General features: G+C 44.1%; 1 protein-coding gene across 1 annotated transcript in view; it reads left to right on the plus strand.

Annotated features, from left to right (window-relative positions):
• RGS8 (regulator of G protein signaling 8) overlaps positions 1–12,662 on the plus strand; it is a 65,959-nt gene extending 53,297 nt beyond the window's left edge. The window contains exon 4 of the mRNA XM_030206369.1: positions 12,356–12,662. Coding sequence (XP_030062229.1) covers positions 12,356–12,538 — 183 coding nt within the window. The 3' untranslated portion in view covers positions 12,539–12,662. The remainder of the gene's footprint in view (positions 1–12,355) is intronic.
• The last annotated feature ends 7,823 nt before the right edge of the window (positions 12,663–20,485 follow it).

Genomic DNA, 20,485 nt, shown 5'->3' on the forward strand with positions numbered 1-20,485 from the left:
TGGTAAAACAAAATATGAAAGTGCTAAACCGCTACGAGAAAAGCTACACTGGCTCCCACTGAAAGAATGCATCACGTTCAAAATATGCACTCTAGTTCACAAAATCATTCACGGAGATGCACCAGCCTACATGTCAGACTTGATAGACCTACCACCCAGGAATGCTAAAAGATCATCCCGCACATTCCTTAATCTGCACTTCCCCAACTGGAAAGGCCTAAAATACAAACTAATGCATGCGTCTAGCTTTACCTACCTGAGCACACAGTTATAGAACGCATTACCGCGCAACCTAAAAACGATCTACGAACTAACTAACTTCCGCAAACTACTGAAGACCCATCTCTTTAATAAGGCGTACCACAAAGAGTAACAGATATGAACATATATAACTCCTCCATATATATTCAGAACTGTCTTACTATATCTGCTTGTTATACTATCATGTCTCTTATTATAATGTTACCCAAGATCCTTTTGTACCAGTAATTGTATATTTTCTAACTGTATTTCCACTTATCACGATGTATTGTAAGCCACATTGAGCCTGCAAAGAGGTGGGAAAATGTGGGATACAAATGCAATAAATAATAATAATAAATAATGCTTAGCACATAGTGACTAACCAGTTATATCGTGCAATATAACCGGTTAGCTGCGAACATTCAGTGCTTCGCAGGCTAAGTTTAGCAGTCAAATCGGACAGCCTAATAGCAGTCCTATCTATAGCTGCTATAAACTTTACCGGCCAGCACTGAATATTAACTTGGCTGGTTAAGTTTAAGCCAGCCGCCCCCCACCCCCGCAGGCCAACATTTAGCCGGCCTGTTTCTCAGCTGGTCTGTGACCAGCTTTTGAGAGTAAAGAGACAATGTAGCTACATTGGATTTAAATCCGTGGTTCTCAAGTCTTTCCTGAGGGCTTCTCAGCCAGTCAGGTTTTCATGATATCCACAATGAATATTCAAGAGAGAGATTTGCATGTGGTGGAGGCAGTGCATGCAAATCTCTCTCATCGATATTCATTGTGGGTATCCTGAAAACCTGACTGGCTGGGAGCCCCGAGGAAAGGTTTGGGAATCACTGGTTTAAATAATACAGAGCTATCTAGATCTTAGGATGCCTGCATTTTCTATTACAGTTCAGTGAGGGGGGTAATTTTATAAAGTACTTTTCTACAGTTAAACTGGTTTTGCTGTTAGAAAAGAGCTTGCTTAAAAATATACCACAGTATGTGTGCATAAAAGTATGTGCAGTACTGTTACATGACCCGCACATAGGTGTGTTCAGGGCCTAGTTTGGGCAAAGCATGAGTGGCTTCTCCTGAACAGGTGTAAATATACTCAGGAACATTTTACCCTTAATTTCTGCAAGTTTTGTGAGGCTATTTTATAAAGATACATGGAAACCTATGTTGTCTTTATAGAATGGCCTGTAGATAGTGGCCTACTTGGTCTTTCTACCTAGTAAACCTTTTCTAAACTTACCTTTTAAAAGGGGAGGAGGTAGACAGAGGTGATGAGACAGTGACATTTTACAGTTGAGAGACTTTCCAGCTCATTTTCGAAAGAGAAGTGTGCCCATATTCCGACCCAAATTGGGAGATGGGCGCCCTTCTCCTGTGTGCACCCAAATCGGTATAATCAGAAGCCGATTTTGGGCGCCCCCAACTGCAGTCCGTCGTGGAGTTGAACAAAGTTCCCGGGGGCGTGTCGGAAGGGTAGCGAAGGCGGGACAGGGGTGTGACGGGACGTGCTTAAGAGACGGGCGCCCTCGGCCGATAATCAAAAAAAGAAGGGCGGCCGTAGTGAAAATTTGGTCCGCTTTTTGTGGACCCTTTTTTTTCATGACCAAGTCCCAAAAAAGTGCCTGAACTGCCCAGATGACCACCGGAGGGAATCGGGGATGACCTCCCCTGACTCCCCCAGTGGTCACCAACCCCCTCCCACCAAAAAAAAAAAACTTTAAAAACTTTTTTTCCCAGCCTGTATGCCAGCCTCAAATGTCATACCCAGCTCCATCACAGCAGTATGCAGGTCCCTGGAGCAGTTTTTAGTGGGTGTAGTGCACTTCAGGCAGGTGGACCCAGGCCCATCCCCCCCACCTGTTCCAGTTGTGGTGGTAAATGGGAGCCCTCCAAACCCCCCCTCCCCCGAAACCCACTGCACCCACATCTAGGCGCCCCCTTCACCCATAAGTGCTGTGGTAATGGTGTAGAGTTGTGGGGAGTGGGTTTTGGGGGGCTTAGCACCCAAGGGAAGGGAGCTATGCACCTGGGAGGTATTTTAATGTTTTTTAAAAAATTTTTAAACGTGCCCCCTAGGGTGCCCGGTTGGTGTCCTGGCATGTGAGGGGGACCAGTGCACTATGAATCCTGGCACCTCCCATGACCAAATGCCTTAGATTTGTTCGTTTTTGAGATGTCTGGCTTCAGTTTCCATTATCGCTGAAAACCAATGCCACCCATCTCAAATCCGCCCAAATCCTACGGCACCAACCGTATTATCGAAACAAAAGATGGACGCCCATCTTTTTCGATAATACGGTCTATCCCGCCCCTTCATGCGCCCGTCCTCGGAGATGGGCGTCCATGGAGCTGGGCGTCCCCGTTCGATTATGCCCCTCTTTGGGGCTCATTTTCAAAAGAAAAGAATGTACAAAAAGTGCACAAGGGGCAGATGGACGTGTTGTTCCCAGGAAAATGTTTAAACCATATAATTAAAAAAAAAGTTTGTCTGATATTTGCTGAAAGAAAAACGTTTTGAGAGTGGGTGTTTTGGGGGCGTGTTGTGTTACTTGATGTACGCTTTTTTGTGATAACAGGTAGCAAAACAATTTCCTCGTGCCGGAAAGAAAAATGTCTTGAATTAGACCTGCTTTAAATCGACTCGCTGAAGACCAAACTTGTCTTTGGACCTATTTGTGATTTTGCTGAGTTGGAGAGTGGAGAGGTGGAATTGTTTGTAATCCCTGGCTTGCCCCTCAATCAGGGCTGCCGGCTAAACTCCCTGGGCCAGTTATCTGGGACCAGGGGTCATAAAATCAGAGTGTACTTTTAGAGAGCTGGCACAGGCCGGGCTGGTCTAAATCCTGATAGGCCTAAGGGTAATCTTTCCCTGGGCACTCTCAAGTCCACTCTCATTCAAAAACAACCAGCAGTCATTGAGTTAAACTTCAACTGGCTTTACTTAACAATAACTTGAAAACAGTTCAGAAACACAAATTGATATGTACAGTCACGGCATATAACAGTTCCAGATCAGCTTTAGACGCAGTTTCCTTCAATTGCCAAAAATAATGTGAACAGTCATTGTATATCAGCATCACGGGTTCTCTAATATTTCTGTCCCATCCCATTTCAAGATTCCCCTCTTAACACCCATTGAATATCCTGCCAGAAGTGAGGCTCCCCCACTCCCGCTTCTTCAACCCAAGGTGTTTTTTACTCTGGGTGCTCCTTCATGCTCCCAAGTTGGGAACTCCCTGCAGGCACCCTCTGCCCCAGTGGCGTAGCCAGAAGGCAGTTTTTGAGTGGGCCAACAGGTTGGATGGGTGGGCACTAGAGTTACCAATTTTTTGAAAGGAAAAAAAAACAGTCACCTGATGCACCCATGCTCTGTCCCTACCCCACCCCATGCTCCACTTCTATCTCACTCCTAATTATTTCAATGAGGGTAGCAGTGCAAGCTTCAGTGGCCAATTGAGAGGTAAGGGAAGTTCAAGAGACTGCACTCTCCATCAGCCCCCATTGAGCCACCCCCCATTGAGCCTCCAACACACATATGGTACTGAAGCCAAATACATTCCGCATCCAGAGAACCACCAACAATGGATGCAGAGCAAGGACATTTCCCCATAAAACTCATCATACAAAAGAATTTTGGTAATCTCAGTAATAGACATATTGTAAAGCAGGGGCGTATCTGAACTGCGGCGGTAGGGGGGGCCAGGGCCAGAGTGAGGGGGCACATTATAGCCCCCCCACCGCCGCCGCCGCCATTGCCGATCCCCCTCCCCCCAGCTGCTGCCATTGCCGATCCCCCCCGCCGTTGCTGTCGCCTACCTTCGCTGGCGGGGGACCCCAAACCCCGCCAGCCGAGGTCCGCGTCCTCCTGCCGCTGCCGGCTGCCTGTAAAGGAATTCCGTCAGCTGGCGGGGGACCCCCAACCCCCGCCAGCCAAGCCGAGGTCCTTTCATTTCTAAAGCTGGCGCCGAAAGTTTCTTCTGAGTCTGACGTCGCTGCACGTTGTACGTGCAGGACGTCAGACTCAGAAACAGAATGAAGCTCATTCTGTTTCTGAGTCTGACGTCCTGCACGTTGTACGTGCAGCGACGTCAGACTCAGAAGAAACTTTCGGCGCCAGCTTTAGAAATGAAAGGACCTCGGCTTGGCTGGCGGGGGTTGGGGGTCCCCCGCCAGCTGACGGAATTCCTTTAGAGGCAGCCGGCAGCGGCAAGAGGACGCGGACCTCGGCTGGCGGGGGTTGGGGTCCCCCGCCAGCGAAGGTAGGCGACAGCAACAGAGGGGGAGGGTTGGCAGCGGTAGGGGGGTCCAGGGCGAAACCTGCGGGGGCCCAGGCCCCTGAGGCCCCACGCAGATACGCCCCTGTTGTAAAGTAATTTTTAAAAATCTATAAACAAAAAGTCACTCAGAATCTAGAGCAAATCTACCATGCCAGCACTAACTTCCAAAACAGGGATCCTACAAAGGTAATGCCCTAAATATTACAGCGGGCCCTAAAATATTGATACATCTATCGAGAAAACTGAACAAGCCAAATTACTACAGAATGCTACATAGAAACGTCACAAACACAGAACACAAATCCAATACATAATAACTGACCACAAACTCTATAAATATAATTTAAACTGAAACCCCAAGAAGCTAGACCTTGCACGTAGTACAACACTAGAGAAACAAAGAAAGGCATTTTCTCCTGTGCAAAATATAAAGATAGCACATTCCTGGGATGGTGTTGGGGGGGGGAGGGGGGAGGAGTGCAACTAGGGCAATTGTGCTTGGTTCTCTGGCCAGAGACAACGCCAAGTCTGCCAGAAGCTGAAGATGGCGCAGCCTGGTAATGGACTTTGGGGTCCTTTCCCAGATTTCTGCCCTGGACCCCAGCCATGTCTAACACCAGTTCTGGCAAGATGTACATACCAAATATGACATATTCTAATCACAAAATAGAAAATAAAAATAATTTTGTACCTTTTTGTTGTCTGGTCATTTTATTTTTCAAATCATATTGGTCCCAGTCTCTGGTTCCTGCTTCCCTCTGTCTTTCTTGTCCATTTGACATTTCTTCTCTCTCCATGTCCACCATCCATCTCCCATCTCTGTGTTCCTATATTTCCTTGTCCAGCATCTCCCCTGTGTTCATATCCCGCACCCATGTACCCCATGCCCAGCATTTCCCTTCTGTGTTCCTATTCTCCCCCCTTGTCTGGTATCTCCCCCCATGTCCATTGTATTTCTATTCACATATCTCCTTCACCCCCCACACTCATTGTATCTCTTTTTCCATATCTCCCTCCCCCCCCTGTGTCCAATATAACTCTATTCCCATATCTCTCTCCCCCTGTGCCCATATGCCATCCCAGTACAGCATCTCACCTTTGTCCCTGTCCCCATGCTCCCACCCAATGCCCATCATCTCCCTTCTGTTTCTCTATACCCCTCTATGTCCCCTTTCTCCCTCCCCCATACCAATGTGTCCCTTTCCTCTCTGACCCCACCTCAGCCAGCTCCTCTCCTTTCTTCTTTCTTCCCTCCCCCTTATACATCTGGTTCATTCTCCCACTGTGGGTTCAGCATTTGACCCCTTCTTCCTTTATCTCCTTTGTCCAGCATCTCTCTCCCTTCTCTCTAACCCTAACCCCTCCCCCTCCCATGGAGAAAATGTGTTGCCGTTGCTGCGGACGTTTTCTCGATGTGGGGACCAGTATCACCATTGCATATTTTGCGTAGTGTATTTTCAATTGGCAGAAACGTTTATCACAGAACATCTATGATGTTTGCAGTATGTCCTCTTTCTAAACATTTTTTTGTGTATTTGCGAATATCAGAACACATTTATTTATTTATTTCATTATGGATTTGCATGAACGTTTTCCAGTTAATGTTTATTTTACCATTTGAACGTCATATCAAAAATGTCCCTCCACATATCTGATGGGTGAGAAAAGCCAATCCACCTTATAATTGAAAGAGAAAAACGCCTAGATTTCGACCCAAATCGGGAGATAGACGTTTATCTCACAAAAACGAATAAATCGGTACAATGGAAAGCTGATTTTGGACGTTTTCAACTGCACTCCATCACGGAAGCGTACAAAGTTGACGGGGGTGTGTCGGAGGCCTGGCGAAGGCGGAACTGGGGCGTGGTTATCGGCCGAGGAGAGATGGGTACCTTTCGCCGATAATGGAAAAAAAGTATGCGTTTGTAGCTAGAATTTAGGGCACTTTTCCTGGACCCTGTTTTTTCACGAATAAGGCCCCAAAAAGTGCCCTAAATGACCAGATTACCACCAGAGGGAATCGGGGATGACCTCCCCTGACTCCTCCAGTGGTCACTAACCCCCTCCCACCACAAAAAAATGATGTTTCACAACTTTTTATTTTCACCCTCAAATGTCATACCCACCTCCCTGGCAGCAGTATGCAGGTCCCTGGAGCAGTTGTTAGGGGGTGCAGTGGACTTCAGGCAGGTGGACCCAGGCCCATCCCCCCCCTACCTGTTACAATTGTGCTGCTTAATGCTTAGTCGTCCAACCCCCCAAACCCACTGTACCCACATGTAGGTGCCCCCCTTCACCCCTTAGGGCTATAGTAATGGTGTAGACTTGTGGGCAGTGGGTTTTGAGGGGGATTTGGGGGGCTCAACACACAAGGGAAGGGTGCTATGCACCTGGGGAGCTCTTTTACCTTTTTTTTTTTTTTTCTAAAAGTGCCCCCTAGGGTGCCCGGTTGGTGTCCTGGCATGTGAGGGGGACCAGTGCACTATGACTCCTGGCCCCTCCCACGAACAAATGCCTTGCATTTATTCGTTTTTGAGCTGGGCGCTTTCATTTTCCATTATTACTGAAAAACAAAAATGCCCAGCTCACAAATTGTCGAATAAAACATGGACGTCTATTTTTTTCGAAAATACGGTTCGGTCCGCCCCTTCACGGACCCGTTCTCGGAGATAAACGCCCATGGAGATAGACGTTTTCGTTCAATTATGCCCCTCAATGTCTCCTAACTGTTCTTTTGTATTTGTTTCAAAGTGTTTGATTATTATAATGTGACATGTTTTCCATTCATGTATACTCCTGAAGTTTCCTTTAAAGAGAATTCTGACAGTAATTAGTAAGAATAAGGGTTTGAAAACACTGAATTTACAATTTTTCAATAGATGTTACATGCTGAGCCTTTGTTACACTAGAGTCTTTGGTGGTTGTTAAAACTGAATTGCAGTGTTAAATACTGTATATGTTAAATTTGTGTTGTGAAAATAGGATGGAAAAGCCTAATGAAATGATAACTTCTATAGATTCTAATATCATCATAACCCCATTTTCACTGGGTACTCCTTGAAAAGGTAGGGCCCATCTTCAGAGGCCACAGAGTGAAAATATTACTACGTTGTTTGGAACACAGATTTTGGGATGGGGACAGCTAAAGCTGTAAAGCCCAAGAGAGCACTCATACAGTCTCTTTGATAAGATTTTTCATATACTGAATGTTGTTCCAAATCAAAAACACACTTTGCTGAAGTAAAAAATAGTAACCAAAACAAAATACAGAGTGTAGAGAAAAATACAGGAAACCATCTGGAGTATTACACAATATCCAAATTTCCAAAATACACTGTCTAACTACAAAGAAAGAAGAAAATTCAAATTCTCAGATTCTTATACATCTTGAGTAAGTTTCTGCAAGGCCTTCAGCGGGTTTACATTGGGTACTCTATCTCCCTATCAACCAGGGCATAGCCAGATCTAATATTTTGGATGGGCCCAGAGTTAATTTGGATGGGCCCTTTCATGGCCCCCCCCCCCCCCCACCCAATTACAGTTTTTTTTAACTTATCCACATCCAACATCTCTCCTCTCTTTCCTCTGCAGCATCCCAGCATCTGCCCTCCTGTTGCTGGGCCCTTTCCTCCCCAGTGTGCCTTGTGAGTGTCCCCGGCACCTGCGGTGGTTCCCGCCAGACAGGAAACAGGAAATGATGTCAGCAAGAGTGGGATATGGTGGATGGAGGCCTGTGGACTGGCACGAGTAGCAGGGCTGGATAGCAGCAGGCGCTGGGGACACCTTTGGGGTTTCACAGGGAGGGACAGGATTTGGCAGCAGGAGGGCAGATGGTGGGGCACCACAGAGGATAGAGGGAAGAACACAATGTAGTATCATCGCTGGGTGGGCCTGAGCCAAGAATGGATGGGCCTGTGCCCACCCGTGCCCACCCGTAGCTACGCAACTGCTATCAACTTCCTGGATTCCACCTCTCATACAAATAATTGTAGATAGCACCTTGCTGGCTGTACTTTTATGATTGGGTCTTGAAATAACTGCCTGCAGGCCCTAGTTGGGTGGTTGAGTTTCTCCAGAGGCTCCTTCATGCTTTCAGATATATTGAGAATGAGTACTCTTAGTGGGAACAGAGAAGACATTGCCTTCTGTACCCTGGAGCTGGAAAACACAGCCCATAGCTTCTCCTGGGGGCACTGTCTCCAGATGGGTGAGTTTTGTGCATACCATGACAGCAGGGAACCTCACTCCTAAGCTAGTGTATGTGAAGTATGATCCCAGTCTCTCAGATTTACTGCTAATCTTTGCATTGTGCTAAAGAAAGCTCCCTGAAGAATGGAGAGCTCCAGCACCTTGCTTCTTCTCCTGCTTCAAATGTCATCTTTAATTTTTGTAAGTTCTGGAATAACCTTTATGATCTGTAATCACAGGGGCTTAAAATTGTGGATGAACTGCTGTACCTCTTAAAAATGAGTACAACGATTGAGGAACCTCCCTGATCCTAGAAATTTCCCCATGTTTTTGCATGGACAGTTTCTTTCTGTAGAGGAAGCCTATCGGCTCTATAGTATCTCTTATAGTGCAGAAGGAAGGAATAGGGGATGACCAAGAGGAGCATAATCGAATGGGGCGCCCAAGTTTTCCTGGGGATGTCCTCGCAGGACGGCCCCGTGAAGGGGCGAGGAAACCGCTATTCTCAAAACAAGATAGGCGGCCATCTTTCGTTTAGATAATACGGTCGGGGACACCCAAATCTCAACATTTAGGTCGACCTTAGAGATGGTTGTCCTTAGGTCGTCCTTAGAGATGGTCGTCCCCAATTTTCGGTGATAATGGAAACCAAGGACGCCCATCTCAGAAATGACCAAATCCAAGCCATTTGGTCATGGGAGGAGCCAGCATTCGTAGTGCACTGGTCCCTCTGACATGCCAGGACACCAACCAGGCACCCTAGGGGGCACTGCAGTGGACTTCATAAATTTCTCCCAGGTGCATAGCTCCCTTACCTTGGGTGCTGAGCCCCACAAAACCCACTACCCACAACTGTAGAACACAACCATAGCCCTAAGGGGTGAAGAGGGGCACCTACATGTGGGTACAGTGGGTTTGTGGTAGGTTTTGAAGGGCTCACATTTACCACCACAAGTGTAACAGGTACATAAGTAAATAAGTAATGCCACACTGGAAAAAGACCAAGGGTCCATCGAGCCCAGCATCCTGTCCACAACAGCGGCCAATCCAGGCCAAGGGCACCTGGCAAGCTTCCCGCCTGCCTGAAGTGCACTGCACCCACTAAAACTGCTCCAGGGACCTGCATACTGCTGTCATGGAGCTGGGTGTGACATTTGAGGCTGGCAAAAAATATTACATTTTTTTTTTGAGGGTGGGAGGGGATTAGTGACCACTGGAGGAGTAAGGGGAGGTCATCCCCAATTCCTTCCGGTGGTCATCTGGTCAGATCGGGCACCTTTTTGAAGCTTGGTCGCAAGAAAAAATGTACCAAGTAAAGTCGGCCAAATGCTCATCAGGGACGCCCTTCTTTTTTCCATTATCGGTCGAGGACGCCCTTGTGTTAAGCATGCCCCAGTCCCGCCTTCACTGTGCTTCCGACACGTCCCTGTGAACTTTGGTCATCCCCGCTACGGAAAGCAGTTGAGGACACCCAAAATTGCCTTTTGATTATGCCAATTTGGGCGACCCTGAGAGAAGGACACCCATCTCCTGATTTGTGTTGGAAGATGGGCGCCCTTCTCTTTTGAAAATAAGCCTGCAAGTGATTTCCAGCAGACAGGTGGATAATATGCAAAACCTTATTGAGCAAGCACCATATGTCCCTCTTATGGTGTTTGCTCAATAAAGTTTTGCATTTTATTCACCTGTCTGCTGAAGGCCATCCTCTACTCCTTCCTTCTGTGCTTTGGATTATCGTAGGGGTTTTTCTCTTGTTTTTCATTGTTGTGGTTTGCCATACCTCTCATAAACACGGAATTGAGTGAATACAGAATAAATGAAAAATGATTAAGGTAGAACCCACTGCTCATATGCCTCTGAACCTATACAGGGACAATACCCTATGGGACCAATGTCTCCAAATGGGTTAGTTTTGCACATACTGTGACAGGAATGAACTTCAGTCCTAAGCCATAATATATGGAGTATGATCATAGTCTCTCAAATTGATTGCAAAACACCATAATACATGCTTAGTGCCTAGGAGAGCTTTCTTCGGGAAAAAATGGTTAACTCACCTGAAGATAACTTGGAGTACACATGCCACTGCTACATACAGAGAAGACAGTTGGAGTAGAGTTCTTGCCACTTCCAGTCCCTTTTTTATGTCTTACCTTCTATCCAGTCTTCTTACCTCCCCCATTTTTATCCTTTTTCAAAGATCTGTCTTCTTCCTTTTTTTCTCCCTAACTCCATAGCCCTCTCTCCTTTTCAACTGCCTCTCAACCTGTTCCCAAACCCTGCTGGTCTTTCAAACCATCTTCCCTCCCCATCTTTCTGCACTCGGTCTCACAGTTCTGCCCATACCCCTCCTAGTCCCCATTTTCTTCCTAATCCCTGGTCATTTTGTTATTACCATTATCACCCCTTGCTTATACCGAGGTTTCCACTTGTCCACCTTATGCAGTCACTGAACCTCACTCACAATCCCAGCCAAGCCCTGAGTCCCCACTTACACTCTCAATACCCAACCAATCTTATGAGTCTGTGTAGGATATCAGAAGATGACTTAGAATCTTCATCTAAGTCCAGCTCCCTCTTCACTCTCCTATTCCCCAGCACCTGCCCATCTACTTCCTTTTCCAATACTCATTGAACCTGCCTTCTCCTTATTCCAACAGCCACCCCTATTCCCCTTCCTCTTCACTTTCCCCTGCATATACTCTTTCTTCTTCCTCTCCTCCTAGTCTGTGTTCTCCTCTCCATTCTCACTTCCCAGCATATGCTCCTGTCTCCCTTCCCCCTAGCATCTGCTAATGTCATCCCCCTTGGCCCAGCCCCAGCATCAGCCCCATTCTCCCAGCCCCAGATGCTTTCCAGCTCCATCTCCCCAGGCTCTTAGCATCAGCTCCAGTCCCTTTGCTTATACCCTCTTCCAGTCTCAGACAACCAGCATTACCCCCCCCCCCCTTAGCATCAGCACCTTCCAGTCTTAGCCTCTTAGCATCAGCCCTCTTCCAGCCCAGATACTTAGCATTAGTCCTCTTTCAGAGGTGCCATAGAAGATAAAGCAGTCCCTATAACCTAATCATTAGTAAATCCTGCAAGAGAGGAGCAAGGGGATCCTGAGAGAGTGTGGGTTGGGACAGAAAATGGAAGAAGTAGGTTCAGCTACAAGTAAATGTGCCTATTATCAGATTATTGGTATGAAGAAAAGTTTAGTTTGAGTAAAGGTATAGTTTAGAATACCGCTTGAGAGTGAAGAGAGATTTGTAGTATACAAATCCTGTTATTTATCCCCAAAGGCTTGGAATAGTTCTCTCCTTCTGCTTGAGAGCTGATTCATAGCTGCCTAAAAAGCTGCCCTTTACTAACATCCCTTGAGTATAGACAGTGGAATGGAGTGGATCACCAGAGCCATGGCCCAACCAAATGATGTCCTACATAGCTTCAGAAATTAGAGAACCTGAGGGGATAGGGCATCAGTTGATATGTTTGCACTCTCCACAAAAAGGTGTTCCACCCACTGCTCCTGGCAATGAAGACATGGTGGTGGTGGTGGTGGTGGTGGGGCTATATAAATAAACTCAAACACTGTTCAGTATCCAATCCTGTACTCAGTTACATGAACATTTTTTTTTTCAGTATCTTCTCCTTTTTTCCAGGTGAACCTTGACTTCCAGGCACGGGAAGTTACAAAGAAAAATTTGCAGCAGCCTTCTCTTTCCTGTTTTGATCTAGCCCAGGTGAGAGTGCGTAGCCTCATGGAAAAAGACTCTTACCCCAGGTTCCTGAGATCCAAGATCTACAAAGACCTACTGAGCCACACTCAGAGGAGACCCAGCTAAAGCAGAGGCACGCACATAGGTGCCTCAGCTAACGATTTCATTCCAGACTGTGATGCTCTATATGTGTTAAAACCAATGGAGAAAGTGGAAGTAAAACAAAAGAGGCCAGATGGGTCACTTGAACTCTGTGTGGACTTTTCCTGGTCTTTGTCTTTAATTACATTCCTTTGTTATTAGTTGGATCACTCTGCGGCCATGGTCTAGATTGTATTTGGTGCTTCTGCAAATCCTCTGTGAAGATAATGATGTCACTCAAGTCTTTCCGTGGCAGACATGCCTTTATATTTATCATAACAAGCTAAGCTCTCTAAAATATCACATTCTTGTCATCCCATGCTTTGAGCAAGATATCACACAAATTTCACAGGGGAAAAACCGCTAAATCCAGTTGTTACTGCGTATTTCTATTTCTATTCCTTGGACCCTGTAGAAACAGTTTGGGATGACACTCCTGTAGGTTTTGTTCTATAGTTACTGGATGTCATAACTACTTATTATAGGTCTGATAAGTCATGTTGACAATGGACAGCTGATAATCTTCAGCCTTGTTCTTTTGGCAGTAACAGAGGCACTGAGTGCTAGGTATCTCAAATTCAGACATGATGAAAATGATCATTTTTAGATGTACCCTTACAGAGTTTTGAGGTAATAAAGGAAAAGAGAATGTCTAGTGATGTAGGTCATTATATCTGTTTTTGACCTCATTTCAGCTATTAAACCAGGCAACGTGTTGTCAAAAGTATACCATCTCAAATGTTAGTGATCTCACTATTGATTAGGACAAGTCTGGTGTCCATTATGCATTGACTAGAGCAGGTACCAGAAAATAAGTAGACAACGGGACAAAGCCGCTTGAGTGGATGCTGAGGGGTTACAATGCCACTCTCACATCTGTGTACATCCAGGAAGAGTACACACTGTACACGTGTTTTCTTCTGCACTATATCTGGCCATAGTTGTAGTTTACCAAATATATAAGTATATTTTCACTTCTTCTTCCAACCCCATTTTTTGGATCATAGTTTACATTAGTTGGTTTGATTCCTCATGTACAAGCCTTAGAACTCTGGAGGAGTAGCCTAGTGGTTATTGCAGCAGACTTTGATCCTGGCAAACTATGTTCAATTCCCACTACAGTTCCTTGTGTCTCTGGGCAAGTCACTTAACCATCCATTGCCCCAGGTATAAATAAGTACCTGTGTATACTATGTAAACCGATTTGAATGTAGTTGCAAAAAAACACGGAAAGTGGTATATCAAGTCCCTTTCTCCTTTAAGGATCTGCCTAGGTTTAAGTGGCAGGAACGTGTACATGCTGGTATTCTAGTCACTTACATGCATATGTGAACACATTCATACATAAATGAGCAGTTTCTGGCTAAGTGCTATTCTGTAAGAACACCCTAGATGCAATGGCATGTACTTTGTATGTGGGCATTCACATAGGCGGAGCTTGGGTAGAGCTCATAATTATGCATGTAGATTATAAAACCTTATAATCTACATGCAGCATTTTGCAATCTTTGTGCAATAATTTATGCCAGCTCTATGGTGTTCACATCTTAAATATAGGCATAGGCACTTACTTTTCTTTATAGAATAGGATTCAAATAGGCGCTTTCCTAGAAGAATTACCCTAGTATGTATTGTTGAATTTTGCATTTTTTGTGTACTCATTTTACACACAGTATTGAAGTCCTGTCCTGAATTGATCTATTCCACATCTCTGTCCATTGGTTGATATTGTACTGTGTCTGTGGTCTTTGGTAACTGGGATGTCAGTGAATTGCAGGCTTCCGTGTTGTAACATCCTGTGCAATTTCTGGCTTAGGTAGAAAAGAAGCTGAGCCACACAGATGTGCTTTTCAGATCATAGGCTGTGGCAAGACCTTTGAGTTCTTGGGCAGTCTGTGGCAGTGTTTCAATCCCTGGCAAGAAGTGAGAGATAATATCCCATTACTGGGAATTATAATCAAATACTCATTTTTCTAGGCTGTGCATGGCAATTTGTTCTAGGATGAACCAAGCTGGCTGAAATTTACTGCCTGTTTAAGACATCATTTTCTGCTTAAAAGTCTACGTTGCACAGTCCCAATATTGACCCAACAGAAAACAGGAATCTTGTAGAATATGATATTTGTAACCAGACCAACAAAAAAGATGTTGGCTCCACTAAAGAAGAGACTGAAGTGGTGCTGAAAACTCATGTACTGAACTGTCGTTTGTTGATCCAGGTATCACATCCTACAAAGACTCCTTCCTAAAAGTCTGAAATCTTTGGTATAATGTTATCCTTACTGTGTAGTAAATTACTAATGGACTGTAAACAGTTCATTTGGCTTCGTTTTAAAACAGTGGCTCTTAGTGTGTCAGGATACACTGGTGTGTCCCCAAGAGGTGGGAGGTGCATTCCTTGAAATACCCATAACTGGTTCCTTTTTCTATGTCTTGACTGCCCTGCTGCCATCAGTCCCAAATAGAAATGCTGCAGGCCTGCTGTCCATATCTTCTGTTTGCTACATAATTTCCGAGTATTTTCAGGGTGTTGTGTTAATTCACAGTATCTAGCAGTAGAGGGATTTTGTGTTGCTGTTACTGAGATGACACCAGAATTTGAAAATATATTTCTTTTGTATGATAAACTGTATAGACTCTAGAATGAATAAAAGTTTCTTGACAGTAAGGTTATTATAAATTGCCTACTATGCAGTCCCATATGGAAATACTTGCATGCAACTCATCCGTCCCTGATTTCTCATTGATGAAAGTCTACTTTCTATACCTATCCGCCTAAATCTTCTCTTCTTTCCCTTATTCAATTTTATCACATCTCTAATTGTATCTGATATCCTGGAATGGCAAAGCCATAACAGGACTCTGTAAGCCACATTGAACCTGCAAATAGGTGGGAAAATGTGGGATACAAATACAATAAATAAGATCAAAACTTCTTTGAAAAAGAATTAGTAACTCTTTGTTGTATAAACTGTTAAAATTAAAGTAAATTCTGTTTAAGAATATTTTATATTTATATTTCCCTTTCCACCATTTTTTAAACAATGAAATATTTAGGAGTTTTTTTGTTGTTGTTGTTCAGCTGTGAATTTTAGTGTTCAGTTTGTCATGCACATGAACACTGTCTGTCAGGTGTGTCACAACAGAAGGAAGGTTGTTGAGAACCACTGTTTTAAAAGAACAATTAATCCAGTTCATTCCTGCCTAACCCAATCAGTCAGCTCCTATGTAATAGGAATATGTTTCTGTTCAAACCATGTGGGTGCATTATAAAGTTAACATCTGTGAATTACTGCTTGAACTTCTGCAAGGGGGTGATTTGATGATGAAACTTGCTCTGCATGCAAACCCTGATTTACATGCAGAGATTCCCACTGCAGCCCTCCATTGCCCCAGGTACAAAAATTTAGACTGTGAGCCCTCTAGGGACAGAGAAAGTACCTGCTTATAATGTGTACAGAAATGATTAATATTATTATTAGTAGTAGTAGTAGTAGAAGGGTTTTTATAAACTTAGGCAATCACATATATTTGTAAAAAGTACATGCATGGAAAGAATGCATCTACTTTCTTGGTCATCTGCATGCAGGCTTTTCTGGGGGCATAGTTTGAGCAGTGCGGAAGTGGAGTTGCAAAGTACCTGTGTATTTTATTAACATGTACAGTACACATACATATATATACCTTCTTCAGAGCAGATGTAAATTTGTGTGTTGGCATGTATTCACCATTGGAGCTAGATCTGGGAGCCTATTTTGTAAAGGCACAGAGGCACCTACAGTATATTGCCTTTATAAACTAAGCTTAAAATAGGCACTTTATTGGACTTCTCACATAGGCGTGTGTAGATACTTTTCCTGGCTCAAAAGTACCCTCTTCAGGACTTAATACATCACTATTGATGTCTGTTCTATACTGCCATTGTAATATCTGTATATTGTCCAGACTGTTATATAATAGGCTTTAATGTCTATGTATTTATTAATCAGACTCTGGTCTGATCGTTAGTTTTTACTAATAAAATGGCTATTTGTGTTGAAATCTTAGATTAAAATGATTTTTCTAAGCTGGACTTCAGGCACTAATAATGCTTGTAGAAATTACAGGGGTTGATATGCAAAGTGATTTCACCAGTTAGGAGGGCTCCTACCTGTTGCAATCACAGCGATCATGTCTGATGCTAGTATTGAGGAGCACTTAGCTGCAGAGTACTGCAGAGTATCAGTATGGACTGTGGCAGTGTTCTCTGGTTAGCGGTGGGGTGGTCTGGGGTGGAGCTAAGGCAGAGGTGAGAGTTATCCAAGCACAGCTGATATTCGGTGCCGTGCCTGGGTCAAATGCTATCCTTACTTTCCCAGATAGCTGTCTGCATCCTAGCACTGAATACCCTCTCTTTCTTTCTCTGCACATCTCAAACAAACTGTTAAAATCTGTCATTACTTTTTCTATAATATCACCAAAATTCATCCCTTCCTTTCTGAGCACACTACCAAAACCTTTATCCACACTGTTATACCTCTCACTTAGACTACTGCAACTTGCTTCTCACAGGTCTCCCACTAAGCCCCCTCTCTCCCCTTCAATCTGTTCAAACTTCTGCTGCACAGCTGAGAAAAACTGCATTGGCTCCCAATCAAAGAACGTAGTACCTTCAAAATCTGCACCCTGGTCCACAAAATTATCTACGGCAAAGTCCCAGGCTACATGACAGACCTCATGGATCTAGCAACCAGAAACACAACCAGATCATCACGAACATTCCTAAACCTCCACTACCCAAACTGCAAAGGACTCAAATACAAAGCAACCTACATATCCAGCTTCTCCTATATAAGCACACAACTATGGAATTCACTGCCAAAAGCTGTGAAAACAACCTGCAACCATCTAAACTAAAGGAAATCACTAAAAACCAACCTGTTCAAAAAGGCATACCCTACCGACCCAACATAAATGCCTACACTCTGCAACACAGCAAAACCAAACCTCATAATGGAATATATAACCTCTCCTCTCTTCAATCCCCATTGTGCCTGAACCTTAATCGACCACAACATCACCATGTATTTGTTTCTCTAACGGACTTCACGAACGCCTTTAAGGTACCATGTAAGCCACATTGAGCCTGCAAATAGGTGGGAAATTGTGGGATACAAATGTAACAAATAAATGAATAAAAAATATTCTGCCAGTCTCTCTATGCTCATATTAGCCCTCTCCTCAAGTCACTTCATTGTCTCCCTATCCATTTCTGCATACAGTTCTAACTCCTCTTATTGACTTACAAGTGCATTCACTCTGCAGCTCCTCTCACTCTCCCTACAACCCTCCCTGGGAACTCCATTCATCAGGTAAATCTCTCTTATCTGTACCCTTCTCCACCACTGCCAACTCCAGACTCTGTTCCTGATTTGTCTTGTTGCACCATACTCCTGAATCAGTATGTCAAGCTCCGTCTCTGGTGGTCTTCAAACCTAGACTAAAAGCCCACCTTTTTGAGGCTACTTTAACTCCTAACTCGTATTCACTTGTTCATTACCCATGTCTGTTTTATCATTCCCACCTTAAGTAATTCCCTAATCTCTTATTTGTCTTGTTTGTCTGTCTTGATTAGCTTGTAAGCTCTGTCAAACAGGGACTCCCTCTTACATTTTTAGTGTACAACGCTGCGTACGTTTAGTAGTGCTATAGAAATGATAAGTAGTAGTAGTTAGTAGTAAGTAGTAGTAGTAGTAACTTCCAGCAGCTGCTGATTTACTGGATATTCAGGGCTGATATCCAGTCCCAATTTTGCCCACGGTAGGCAGTTTCAAAAGACACTGACTGTTGTGGGTTGAATATTGACCAAACAGTCATTGTGGTTTTGGTGATGTAGTAGAGAAAGAGAATTATGCAGCTTAGGACCTGAGTTACTAAGGGGTCTCTTTACTAAGATGCGCTAACAGATTTAGTTCACACTAATGATTAGCATGCGTTAACAACCTAATTCTGTATATGGTGCTCAGAATTGCACATGCAAATAAGGGTGTGCACTCAATTTACATGTACAATTTAATTCACAAATGGGCCAATTAGAAGAGTGGAAGAGTAGCCTAGTGGTTAGTGCAGTGGACTTTGATCCTGGGGAAGTGAGTTCAATTCCCACTGCAGCTCCTTGTGACTCTGGGCAAGTCACTTAACCCCCCCATTGCCCCTGGCACAAACTAAGTACCCAAATATATGTAAACTACTTTCAATGTAGTTGCAAACAAACCTTCAGAAAGGCAGTATATCAAGTCCCATTTCCCTTTCCCTATAAATGGTCACTAATAATCAATGATTATTGTCATTCACTTAAATTTACACACTCATGTTTAGGTGCTGGGAAAGCTTATGAGCAGATCTAAAAAGGGGGTGTGGCCATGAGAGAGGCATAGGTGGATCAGTGGTGTTCCTGGAATTTGCGCACAGCGTACAATATAATGGAGATTTGAGCCTAATTTAGGCATGAGAAATTACACCAGGTTTCAGTGGTATAAATCTTCATACTCAAAATGGGGTACAGATCCCAGTGCCAAGTACCATTTATAGAATAGCACTTAGTTTTTTTTATTGGCACCGATTTTTCAGCGCCGTATACAAAATTTACTCCTAAATGCTAAGAAGCCCGTTTTATGCCTATCGGTTTCTTAGCATTTAGCTTGTGCACTAAATCTGCTAGCTCACCTTACTAAAAGAACCCCTAAGTGTTTTCCCCCATTGTCAATAAAGGGAAAAGCCTTAGCAAATCGAGCTCCTTAGTGAGCATTTTTGTACTAGTTTCTAAAGGACGTGACATCCTCAGATGCTATCAGAAGTGCAGAACTTTTCAGGCTGATGACTAGCTGTGCCACTTCATCCTTGCCACAGCACTGTTCTGAGTAATGACTACCAGGGCCTTAGTTTGTGTGACATGTCAAAAACCACTGTATAACACTAGCAGGAGACAACCTGAGCTAGGCTGACTTAAGAGCTACACCAAGACAGATGTATTTTATAATGGCAGTGCTGCGTGCTGCGTGGAGCTAATGCTATAGAATACTAGCATAAGTCTGTATTTTTGCACCTAACTTTAGGCATGAGCATAAGAGGCGTAGGCAGAAAATTTGAACAGGGAGTGTGCCCCCTGGCCCCCCTCCCATGCCTCCTGGTATCTTAAAATCACCTGCTCCACTCCAATCGTCACCTGGGCAGCGACAGCGGTACTCATAGGCTGCCTGTGGCCTGCATCAGGGCTCTCTCTGTGAACTGTCCCACTCTTCACAAAACAGAAAGTTGCATCAGAAGGGGCGGGACGGTTCAAAGAGAAAATGCCGGTGCAGGCAGCAGGCAGCCTGTGAGTGCTGCTGCCGCTGTCTGGGCAAAGACTGGAGGGAGATGATTTTAAGGCACAGGCAGGGATGGGGGGGAATCTGACAGAGGGTGCGTACGCAACACATGCACCTAGAATAAATACGCCACTGGTGAGCATTTAGGCCACCCCTACATTTTTTGTAAAAGTAAACCATGCCAATATTGCATAAACTCTTGAAATGACCTTTCTGCCTATGAAGAGTCACAAAAAGCTTTTAATATTGCTACTTCAACTTTTAATTTAAAGTAAAACACCTCTAACTAATAGCTGAAAATCAATATAAAAAGTGAAAACGTTATTTTTTGCATACGCAGCCATTCAATTGCACCAGTTTATTGGTTTCTTTCTCCTTTTGCAAAATCATGCCTGAAACACCTTTTGTAATTTTCATATTACCAAATGTAGACCCTCCTTAGAATTACTACAGGGCCTTTCTCCTAAGAAATAGGATTAGTGTGTCCTTACACGGGCTTTTACCGCATGTTAAGCCCATTTCTAGCATGGCTGTCAAAAAGGGCCTTTTTGTCCTTATTCTATAAATGTTTTGCTCCTAATTTTGT

Source organism: Microcaecilia unicolor, chromosome 6, assembly GCF_901765095.1.
Source record: "Microcaecilia unicolor chromosome 6, aMicUni1.1, whole genome shotgun sequence".
NCBI lineage: Eukaryota > Metazoa > Chordata > Amphibia > Gymnophiona > Siphonopidae > Microcaecilia > Microcaecilia unicolor.